Raw genomic sequence first — 12,706 nt, forward strand, 5'->3', positions numbered from 1 at the left:
GAAGGTGAGATTAAATTAGAACATACAAGATGTTATAATAGACTTTATTTCCAAGCTGCTGAAGCAGCCCAGTTCAATCACATAACCTGAAAATCAAATCAAATCGCCTGTGCAAACCATATACAAGAGAACACAAATCTTCAAAAACTGTCCAAGTGCATTTCCTTACCTTTGTTCTGCCCCACAATCCTCTGAATGTGTAAAGAAAAAGCCCATCCCTTCTCTTCCTTTACTGAACCACCCCACCCACATTATGTATACAAACATTTGTTTGCCGTATTAGGCAGCAATGCTTGGAACTTAGAAGGAAACTGAGCGCTGGCAGGAGAACAGAGATGTCTTGGCTTTGACAATGCAGTTGGGTAAGTATGTTGGGTAAGTATGGGAGGGGTAAAACTGGAAGACAGGGGTTCTGGGTTGGACTTTCAAAGACTATGCAGGGTGTTGTCATTCCAAGAATGATGCTTGACAGCAATAGAATTTAAACCCTGCTAGGACTGAGTAGAATACTAGTGTCAGTATCCCTCATTAATTTAAGTAGCACAATGGTGGTGGTGGTGGGGCTGACAGAGGATAGTAAGGATACAGGGAGAAGTTCAGGGATACATGGAGTTATGGATGCAATTGCCATACGAGCTACTACAGAAAGTGCCTCTAATTCAGCTACATTCACACATGCTCTCCCTTAGATTCCTCCTGAGAGCATATTGGAGTTCTCTGCCTTTATTTTATTTTAAAAGTTCAAATAATCTAGGAATATTGAAAGGATAAAGAATTATTAATATTGAGGATAACAGCTAAGGCAACCAGCTATTTGTGCAACTAAGCTGCTGAGTTTCACTATAGCAATCAGCTGCTTGGTGCTGTTTTTCAGGCCTATTCGCTTTGGGCCTTTAATCTGCAAATGGAAGTTGGGTGATGCTGTTTTCTCAGATTCCTCTGCAGCCCCTCAAAGATCTTAAAATTTCAGGAGGGCCTTCCAGAACAGCCTGGAAGGTGGCTACAGGGTGAGGAAGAGCCACCCCTTCATAGGGGCCTGCAACTAGGAAACTGTTTCTGTTTCACATAATGCTCACAACCTGGGAACTAAACAGTATGGGTCTATTTCTGATTTAGAGCTCCAATTTGGAATGCAAAAATAAAATGCATATTCTTCTTGACCAATTTGGACCATTTTTTATGACTGCAAGGAAGTTTTAATTGTGCAAAATAATTATTTAAATCCATGCAAGACAATCTATATTTCAAGATTACATGAAAATAATCTTGACTGATGCTAGGATTGTTGAAAGAGGGAAAAACAGAAACATTACAACCACTGAGAACATCAGAATCTTCCCATAAAGGCTCTGAATTGCACAAAAAACTCTCACCAAATTTTAACTGTTACATTAAAAATACATATTGTTGACCAATATTACACAAAGCAAATTTTTTAATCTGCAGTGCATATGAACATCAGAATGTTTTATTTTTGTACAGAGCTCAAGGTCAATATTGAGCATGAGGATTATGGCAGATTACACTGAGATTTCCCTACTGTCATCTGTCAAGCATAGCAACTAATATTAATACAGACTATACATTAGACAAATAGGTCATAGGAAGATTCCAACATGATTTTCAAATTAAAAGTAATGTTTCTGCTACTTTGCAGCAACACATTTGAGAATATTGAATTTTGATTAAATTTAAACAATTACATCACAAAGAAAGGAGCAGCAATATCTTGTATTTGAAAACAAAATATTGACCTTAATACTTCATACAAAATATTGACCGCATGATACTGGCCCATGTTTGCATATGCTCATAGATCCCGCAGTTTAAAACAGGATTATGTAAATGTTTAAAGTGCCCGTTATATTTATAATGTTGAAAATGATGTCTATGGTGAAATCTAAGCAGTAGCAATTTTAAACGTCAAGAAGCAATTTCATTTCAGCTATAAAATACAGTAATAGCAAAAGAAAATCCTAGCAGGCATTGCAAAATAAAAAAGAGTTCTTTAAATTATTTCAGTACTACAAGATGCTAGAACTCATTTCCCAGTGATCACAGAAAAGTTCTGCAGTTGTACTTCCTTACCCTGTACAAGACTCAACTCCAGAATTCAAGGGTATAAATCAAGCATCATATTTATTCAAAATTGTCTGTCCTAAAAAGTGCAGAGTGATTTACAGAAAGTGACCTTTTGCAAACCTGGTTCATCAACACTGAATAGACAAATGAGAGCAATCTTAAGAAGGGGTTAGGCGTTGGAAGATCTCTACCAGAGGAACCATTCTAACCTTGCCCAGAATATTAAATCAAACTCATATTTGCTCCAAACCAAGTCCCTGAATTGTCTAATAGTACTAATATTAGGCTACCAGGAGTATCATCCAAAATGTTGGCTAATATACACATGCTTGCTTTGGGACAGCTAGAAAAGGGTTGTTATGTTTGGTGGAGGTTGTCAGAAGAACTCCTCCCTCTTCTCCTGAGTAAGAAGCCCTCTCTGCTACAGTATTCTGCTTGCCTTCTCCAGCAAAGAGTAGGCATAGAGGCTTTGTCACAAAACTGCTGGACAGAGAGATCTCTGAAGGCCGAGCAGCCTCACAACTGCTAGGTCCTTCAGCCAGCTGTCTCCAACGAAGCCAGCAAACAGGAACACTCAGTGAAGATCATCAGCTGATATGCTGCAAGATCTTTCCACAGCAAAGCAGCAGCAACCACTAAGATCTTTAGTGTGCTAGCTCCATGGGACTGCTACTTCATTTCACTATTCACTGTTGTCAGTTTTCTAAACCATATAGTTAAACTTCAGCCAAACACAAGCCAACATTTATGTTCTTTTACTTGCAACCATGAGCTAAAGAAATGTGTTTTAAAATTGGGGGTGGGAAACTTTTAGCCCTCCAGATGTGATTGAACTACAACTCCCATCAGCCCCAGCAAGCAAGGCCAGGGACCAAGAATGATGGGAATTGTAGTTTAGCAGCATGGGGGGGGGATTTGCTCATACAGTCGTATCTCGGTTGTCGAATGCTTCGGAAGCCGAATGTTTCGGTTTTTGAACACTGAAAATCTGGAAGTAAATGCAATGGAATTTGCCAACTGCCCATTGCACCTTGGTTTTCACGGTCTTCTGGGATGGATTACATTCAACAACTGAGGTACCACTGTATCCGGTTTGGGGGGGGCATTCCATCTGATGCACAGTAACTAAATTATTCTACTCTAAGGGTGAGATCCAACTCAGTTATAGTCATAGTAAACCTGCTGGAATAAATGGATGCACTCTTAAGATTAATGTTGGATATCAGCCAATAGATGTGGGTCACTGTTAATTTTTTGTACAGCACATCCATTTAAGTGCATGTAGCAAACTGTGAAAAAGAAGAAGGTTCCATTCCCAAAAAGCTAATGATAAAAAATAGACAATAGAGGGGAGGGGAGGGAGAGTCAAAGATAGCAAGAGATTATGGTGAGCATTTATCTGTAACTATAACCTAAATGAATAACCCATTAATGAAAACGTTTATTAGACAACAATAGTTAACTAGAATCCAAAAGTATAAACTTTATTCTAATAAGACAGTTATTAAATGCCTATATGGTTTTACCGTACAATTTAAGACAGCACTGTCTCATAAATACTTGGTAGTGTTTATCTTCTGTTGCCTTAATGGCTTTTGCATTTTTATGTTGCAAGCCACCTAGAAATATTTATAAATAAAGCCCACATAATCAGTCTACATCAGTCATATGCTACAACTATAAACGCATAGTTCATGTACAGTACATAACATCTCTTTACCACATCCAAACCTGCTATACAGTGGAAAATCTATTATCACAATCTGAATCAAATGACAGTCTCACAAGACTGTAAAGGGCTCATTAATACTGTACATATTGTCTTAAAACTTTCATCTAATATACATGCTGTGGTAGGGAGGAGTTAAGTACTCATACTGTGTCACTTTAAACATTCATATAGTAGGCTGCATTTGGTCAATGAAAATAAATTAAAGCCTTTAACTCTCTCCACCACGGCAGTGATATTACTATTATTCTTATTCATTTATTCATGCTATACTATGTCCTTCCTCATGAAGGAGCCCAGCAAGGTGTCAAGACTATTTGCTTCTGGAGATAGTAATCAGTAAACCAGGGAGATTTACACTTAGTTGAGATAGACATGCATCCTATTCACAAGGAACTTGATGGATATAAGGGAATAAGTCACATGCAATAAACTAGGGTGAAAATCTGGACACAAAAGTAGTTGAGCTTTTTTTTTTTAAAGGAAATTTCTGACATTTCTACCTGTTTCCGACTGCCATATTTATTCCAGCTATGTCCGGGGAATTCCAGATGTATGGCAGCCCTAAATAACCTGCAACCAGAGTTTGAATGCAACCAATAGCCTGTGTTCCCAATGTCTACAAAATACTTTGTTTCAAAAATAATTTTAAGCAGAAATGTGTCCAGTGCAATTCAGAACAAGTTTACTCCACATTCTTCTTCTATTTTACACACAAGAGAAATTTTTCCAACTTATAGTAGCACCAGTACTACAAGCCAATCTGTGGCATGTTTCCTAAACAAACAATGTTTTTGTTTACATTGTTTAATAATCTAGGAAATCTTCCATCTTATTATTTGTCATACCTTAACAGGACTCATTGCTCAACAAAAACCAAGACAAGATGCCAAATGGCTTACAACTTCCTGTACAATAAATGGCCAAAGCCAGAAACAAAAATATATTTCTGTGAAGGAATTAGTCCTTCATTTTAACCAACAAAAACACTTGATTCTAATTATGGTTTAGCTAAAATCCAGAATAAACATTTAAAACCTCATTTAAAGATATACAGCTGCCTATTCACCAGATGAAGCAACGTGGAGAGGTCTAATATATAGTTCATCTTATGTGCAGGTTCAGTTCCATGTAAATCACATATAGTCAAACCTCTTCAGTTGCCCTGTGGCTAGTGGGTGAAGGGAAAGAGAGCACTCAGCACCAATGTACCAAGTGGGCCTTTCCCAGCAAGAAAGGCAAAGAGCTTAAAAGCTCCTTTTGCACTGCTTGGTCTGCTTGGGCAACCTGGTTCAAAAAGAACTTTAAAATCCTCTGCCTTCCTTGAGACTTGGCTTGCACAATTTCAACCAGCCCACCTCTGACTGTGTATTGACACAAGTCAAATGCATGTGAAGTGAGGGGTTACTGTATGCTAAAGTAAAGCAGTTTCATGGTACAGTATTTTGTGGGCTTGGTCAGGTTTGTAATAGGACAAGGTTAACTCAGACTCTGGAATGTGATTACAAATAATTGCACAGTAATTAGTTTCTACAGAGAACCTCTGCATTTCCTGTATGTGAGAAAAGTTATTCCTAACAGAAATTCTAAATTATGTTACTTTACTAAATGTTGTGTTATGTTGCAGCAGCACAGTCCCATGCATATTTAGCAGGATGCAAGTTGCTGCTTTAAAGGGAGCTTATTCCCAGGAAAGCATGTCTAGGATGGCAGCTATACTGTACTTCTTCAGTCAAAATTGCTTGGCAGGAGAGAAGTTGCTTTTATAGGAAATGAACTTTAAGGGCATCCATATGGAATATCAACTACTTCAGATTGCTCAACCTCAGAGATGCGCTTGCCAGTAATTATTAACTGCTGGAGTAATAGATTTAATTTTTTAGAATATTTACATACTGCCCATCACAACTCACGACCCAAAGGCAGTTCACAAAAAATATATATATACTGATATGAAAGACATTGCTTGCCCTGTCAGTCCCCACGAACTCACTTTTTGCAAGTGACATCTGGAGTGCCACGTTAAGGTCACCGCCTTCTGACTAGAATGCCTCATGGCAAATGCTTTGTTCCAAAATGAGAAAGTGCTTGAAATCGAAATCGGGTCCAACTCTGATTTCTTTAGAAAAGTAGAAAGGGAAAGAAAGAGCTCGAAAGGAAACAAGGCAGTGGACTCGAGTGACCCAGGGGGGGAATCCAGTCTCATTCAACCCGCCCGGCACACACTCTTTTGCGGGGTGGGGAGAAAGGCGGCGAAGAAGTGTCCTGCCCGTGTTGTACCACCAGGAAATGCCACTTCGCCCACAGCCGCGCTTCCCCCCGCCAGTCCCAGCAGCAAGACAGCTGCTCCTGTCGCCCAGCGATGGGGCGCCGCGACAGAGAAGAGCCTGGGACCGGCGGGGAAGGCCGGGGACGAGGGAAACGCGAAGGGGGGCGCCTCGAAGAAGGGGCTGAGGCGCCCGAGCCGCAACCACCCGCCCGGCGAAGGGCAGCAACTTCTTCAGCCGAGCCCAGAAGGAAGGAAGGGAGGAAGGAGGAGACGAGCCGCAGCTGCCGGCCTTGCTCGCGCCCTTTCCCTACCTGCGTGCGCTCGGCTGCTGAGGAGGAGCAGCTGCTGCTGCTGCTGCTGTGCCCGCTGCCTCCTGCTCCTTGGACGGGCTCCTGGAGAAAAGTCGGGAGAAGCTGCTGTGCCAGGAGGAGCCGCTTCTCCTTCGGCTGCTCCCGCCGGACATCTTCCCCGGCACCGGCAGAAAACGAGGAGGGCTGCTGCTGCCCTCTCCTTCCTCCTCTTCCTCCTTGTGCTTTGGCGGCTGCGAGAGGCGGCTGTCCCCCCTCGGTCCCTTCCCGCGCTCGCAGCAGCAGCAGCAGCCCTCTTTCCCAAGTTTCTAGTCCGGTCCTCCAGCGGCAGGACGCGGGGAAAAGGAAGTATGCCGAGCAGCAGCCAGCCACTGATTTCTGCCCCCTGTGGAGGCGGGAAACGCTGCACGGCTCCCTCGGCCGCCCGGCCCACGAGGAGGAGCCATGGCCGCTTCCAGAGCACGCCCCTTCTTCCACGGCCCGCCCTCTCTCTCCCCAGGCAGCCGGAGCGTGGGCTCCTCTCGGCCCGAGGTTGGGCAGGACGTTCCCGGTGCTGCTGCTGCTGCAGCCTCCTCCCTCTCTCGCTTCTGCCAAGAACTTCAGGTCGGTCGAGTTACAGCCTCCCCTCAGCACAGGAAACAATGGTTACCACGAGGCACGTGGGTTTCTCGACGGCAGTGGGAACGGGGAGGTGACTTGCATTCCGCTCGGGGGCAAAGGGGGCGACCTCCCAAGTATCTCTGCAGTGCAGCCGCCAAACAGAAATGTTAAAAAAAAACAACCCACAAAAAAACACCACCCAACTTTTCCTCACAGAGGGCCAGTCTTGTTGAAACCTCTTGCCTTGCAGGCAAGCAGGACAAGAAAAGAGGAGGAGCCTTGTGGCACTTTAAAATACTTCATTTTGGCACAGGTTTTTGGTGAACTTGCTCGTCCTTGAAAACACCTGCCAAAACATGCACCTGGATCCTACGCAGGTTTTATATTTATATTATTGCATTTATATTCCCCTTTTTTGCTCAAGGAGCTCAACCTACATGGTTCTCTCCCTTCTGATTTAATCTCAACAACAGTTTGAGGTAGTTTAGGCTGAGAGATTGTGACTGGCCCAAGGTCACCCAGCCCCCAGGGGATTTTAACCCTAGTCTCCCAGGCCCTAGTCCGGCACTTTAACCACTCTAACCACTATGCCACACAGGCTTGCTTGGAAGTCAGTCCCATTAAGTTCACTGGGGCTTCATCCTGTTAGGTGTATGATTTGATGGAGGTACCACAACACTCGCTTTTAATTTGCATACATAACTCACTTCAAAGGGGGTGCACTCCTTTTACAAATTCTAAGCAGTACTTTATACAATCCTGCTGGTGAGTTAAGATAGGCCCTACTTAAGTGTCTTACCTACCACTTGGAATTGCATATCTGGCAATGACTTGTGGGCCTTCTCTGTGGTGGCACCCTGGCTTTGGAAATTCCTGTTCCCTGAAATTCAGCTAGTGCCCACACCAGTGCAAAATATGGCTTTTTGCCCAGGCTTTTGGGAATGGTCACTAATGTTTAGTAATTGCAGTTTTGCTTTTATTGTGAGTCCATCTTTTCAAAGCCCAACATATGTATAAAAGTACATGTCAATATTCAGCATTTTTTTATTGTTTCCATGCTTTGTTGTCCACCAATTTTGAGTACAGTGTCTGTAAACACTCACAAATAAAGTGATTATGTCTAAAGTGACCTGTGGATTCTTTTTTTTTTTTACAGTATAATCCTGTATACAGTGGTACCTCGGGTTAAGAACTTAATTCGTTCTGGAGGTCCGTTCTTAACCTGAAACTGTTCTTAACCTGAGGTACCACTTTAGCTAATGGGGCCTCCCGCTGCCGCTGCCGCACAAATTCTGTTCTCGTCCTGAAGCAAAGTTCTTAACCTGAGGTACTATTTCTGGGTTAGCGGAGTCTGTAAGCTGAAGCGTCTGTAACCCAAGGTACTGCTGTACAGTATATATACTCAGAAGTAAGTCCCATTGAGTTCAATTGAGCTTACTCTCAAGTAAGTAGATAAATGACAACACTTAACTATGATTACTATTTTCATCACACTTAAAGGAAGAGGGTATATTTTTAACAAGCCAAATACATGGAGTACAACATCAACTGAGTGACTGAAAACAAAGAGCATGATCCAAATTTCATCAGTGTGTGAAGGTGTTAGCCTTTCTCCCATTAAACTCCTGAGACGCACAATTTGGAATTCCTCTCAGAGCTCAAAGCTGTAGTCCTGAAACTGTACATGCTGCAACCTAAAATAGTTTATACTGCCTTTGATTTGACAAATGTATATTTAAATACAAAAGATGCAGGAACATTCAAGGATGACTTCAAGCTCTTGCGGTCCAAGGAGTAGTTGGTAGACTTACGAAATAATACTCACTACATTCATTCTCTCAACTTTTAGACCCAGAACATTGTACAATGGTCCTATGTAGCATGGATTAAATTATTGTTCTCCTAACCATGGCCTTTTTTACTCCCTTTCTTGTCCAAAGTACTTATTCTGGAGTAACCCCTATTTATTCATCACCCCCAACCACATCAAAGCTCATTCTTTATACAACTGGGCTCACTTCAAATCCAGTTGAAAAGTCTGGAACGAGTGGCCTTTCCTCCTAAAAGACACCATTCCAATACTAATTAGAAATGGATTAATTATTTGGGCCAGCTCAGCTAGACTATTTCTGCATCCAAAATCTGTAGGTTTTTTAAAAAATGTACGTATATGAATGAATGAACATTAGGATATGTATTAGGAATACAAATTTAGGCTGGGCAAACAGTGACCTATTTAGGTGGTGTCCCCTCTGTCCTATTGTGTCATCAAAAGACCATGACAGAGGCAGATGTGGCAATATAAATTTGTTGACTATCCATTCATATTTTCCACATACGAGGTTATTTATCATGTGGCAGGTGGCAATGGCCTCTGAACACAGCTGTCAACATTAAGGACCATGGAAATGCATGCAAATCAGGCAGATGGTAATGAAGCCTTAAATTGCCACGTGCAGAGAATATGATGTAACAACATATGGCCCAAGACAGCCAGTAAGTCTGTAAAAGCAGAGCTAAATCCAGAGTGTAAGGATGTATCTTATCCTTTAAAGTATCTCAGCTCATTTTGCTACAGTTTTCACTAGAGTCATTCTCTCAAATGACAAGGAACACTGAAACTTACTTGACATGCTGTTATTTTCTGCAGCCATTCAGACTAGAATGGTTTGCACACATGGGAGACCTCCTGGCTGATTGCGGTTTCAGTCTGAACAGATGGTGAAATTAAATAATCTTGGCTGTTGTTTTTTTATTTAAAAAATTTCATCTCACATGAGCCCTTTTAAACATTTTATTAAGTTGCTTGTTCAAAGCTAAGAAAAATTTGTTTAAAAATACAGACTACTGAGAAAATAAATTTTAACTTGTCTAATTTTAAATAAAATATAAAGTCAGAGAAAGCTATAACTGAATAGCAAAACTCTTTTATTCTAATTAAAAGCTACAAATATGTATTTATTTAGTAGTAATTCCTGCTATTCATTCAAATTAGTTACAGTGGTACCTCTGGTTACCTACTTAATTCATTCTGGAGGTCCGTTTTTAACCTGAAACTGTTCTTAACCTGAAGCACCACTTTGGCTAATGGGGCCTCCCGCTGCCGCTGCGCCACCGCCACACAATTTCTGTTCTCATCCTGAAGCAAGGTTCTTAACCCAAGGTACTATTTCTGGGTTAGCGGAGTCTGTAACCTGAAGCGTATGTAACCTGAAGCGTACGTAACCCGAGGTACCACTGTACTAGTATGCAGAAGCAAGCATCCATGCATATTTCCTTAATAGGGTCTGCTTTGACAAACACTGGATATCACCCTTCGCTATTCATGTGGTTTCAAATCCAGCTACATGCTGCATGCACTGGAGCCCTAAAGTTACGGAGAGAGAAGGGATGTCCTCAGAATTACCCTTCCTCACCAACTGGGTTAGTGGCAAAAAAAGGGGGGGTGCAGGTTCATTTTATCAGGATGCCTTACTGTTAAACACTTAGGACTGTGCTGCAGATAATGATAGTATATAGTCTGTTGCTGTTGTTTTTAAACCCTTAAAGTGGTTTACAATCAAGTGGTATATAAATTTTCTGAAATAAATAATAGTTTATTGCAACCCAATTTTAGCTTCAGCCATGCTCTGTTACCACCAGCAGCAAAACATAGGATTTTGTATTAGGCCTCCAGCACACTCTGGGACAGAAAACCATGCTTTGGATCAATAGCACAGAAGAAAATATTCACCCATATATGACATATAAGGTTTCAGGTTTTATACAGGAAAAGTTAGTAAATGTGTATACATCTAAAGGACAGCTTTGTCACAACCTAGAATTATGTTTCAACAGACAAAATTAAAGCACATACTACATTAGGATTCTACAGTTAGAACATTCTGTCTCCCTAGTACAACAGATCTACTTTACCCCCCCCCCCTTCTTTTGCTCTTTGCAGTTAGGAAAGTGATATGGAAACACAGCCTGTAGTAGCTCTCAGAAGATAAACTTCCTTCATTTTAAAGACAGGTAGACTGTGACAGGCTGAGTTTTACAATGCTTCAAAATGGCCTACAGGTTTAATTGACTCAGACTTCTTTGTCCTTTGGAAAGCAAGGTTCATAACTGAACTAATCACAGCAACACATTTCAAAACAGAAATAGCAAATTCCTATTTATTTTTCTGGTCTAAACATAATTGTTCACTCAGCTTACGTATAAGGTTAAAATTCCATGCCAACATACTTCTGTGTTAATTACCTTTGGTGTTCAAATATGGACCACCTTGCCTGTGAGTCCTGGAAGACCTGCTTCCCACCTTGCAGACCTTTTCCACCTGGCCTGGGAGGGTGATTGAAAGCCACAAAAGCTGAGGCTGATTGCTGAACAGACTCTTGGGCTGGAATGCTGTTTGGGTTTTTTTGTTGTGGTTGTTGCTGGGGTTTTTTTGTATCTTTGTTTTAGATTTTGTTGTGATTTATGTGGAAATTGTTTAGTTTGGCTTTGTATTTTTAAATGTTTTATTTATTGTTTATGACTACTTTTGTTATATTGGAGTTATGTATTTTTTTCATGTTTTAAGCCACACTGAGTACGGTCGAACTGTGGAAAGGTGGCATGCAAATTAAATTATGTATGTATTTATGCATGTTTATTTGTTGTGATGCATGTTTACAAGGACTCTGAACAGTGCCTTCTGTAGTAACATTCTGCTATGTGTTGCCCACTTTCCCCACAATTTCTGTGTATCCCCCAAAGGTCAGAACTCTGTTCCACATATCAGAAGAGAGTTTAAGAAGCATATACTAAGTTGTAACTGTTACCAAATGCCTTATTGGCTGGAGAAGGCAGGCAGGAACAGCTTTTATTATGAACATCTTTCCTATGCAGTAAGGAAAATACATTATTTTTTAAAATTGCACTAATATTATTATCCACAAAGAAAGAGTACTTAACACCACAAACTTATCCTTGGACCCAATGACATGAGATAAGCTTGCGATGCAGGGCAACTAGTTGCCACACTACACTTGCCCAGCTTTCAGAAGTTGGGTTGCATTGGTAGAAAGTGTTTATATCTTACTACTGCGCAGCTGTGCCAATGCAGTTACAAGGCTAAAGGTGGGCAATGAAGACCACAGCAATGAGAGTGATTTGGATAGTTTAATTCAACATACTATGCATTAAGCACTAGTGAAATGTTAGTGTATGGCAGGGTTGAGCGGACTTCAAGCTTGTCAGATCTAATTTGGTGTTTTAGAAGAACATCAAGATCTGTAACAAGACCCAGGTGCAGAAGACATACTATTAGAATTCAAAAACAGGGCCTCTGAGCCTAGAGATATGTTTTCATTATCAGAACTGAACCGAGTTCAGTACATTCACACAAATTTCACTCCTGGTTACCTCAGGTTTTCTTCATTTCAGCAGCCTAATTTCATTTCAGCAGTGTATTTTAAGGAGAGAAAGGAACTTTATAGTTCTTTTGATTGCAAAGGGGCCAGAAACCCTTGTTAATCTACTGAAAAATACTGCATAAAGATCTACCATTAGATCCCCATCTACCATTATACCTCCATCTACTGCATCTTCTGTTCACCCCAAAATAGAAAACACAATACTTAATAATATACCGTATTTTTCGCTCTATAGGACACACTTTTTCCCCTTCAAAAATGAAGGGGAAATGTGTGTGCGTCCTATGAAGCGAAGACGCCATAGCCCTGGGACCCT

The 12,706-nt window shown here is 41.2% G+C and overlaps 1 protein-coding gene across 2 annotated transcripts in view; it reads right to left on the reverse strand.

The window, feature by feature from the left end:
- Positions 1-7,384, reverse strand: part of CRYBG3 (crystallin beta-gamma domain containing 3) — a 66,866-nt gene extending 59,482 nt beyond the window's left edge. Inside the window, exon 1 of one of the 2 annotated variants that reach the window (XR_014547546.1) lies at positions 6,392-7,384. Coding sequence is in view for 1 of the 2 variants with exons in the window: in XM_083611365.1 (XP_083467491.1) it covers positions 6,392-6,543 (152 nt within the window). In the remaining variant the exon portion in view is untranslated. The remainder of the gene's footprint in view (positions 1-6,391) is intronic. The other variant, XM_083611365.1, reaches the window with a different exon arrangement.
- Positions 7,385-12,706: the final 5,322 nt, after the last annotated feature.

The sequence above is a fragment of the Podarcis filfolensis genome, assembly GCF_964270895.1.
Source record: "Podarcis filfolensis genome assembly, chromosome: 4".
NCBI lineage: Eukaryota > Metazoa > Chordata > Lepidosauria > Squamata > Lacertidae > Podarcis > Podarcis filfolensis.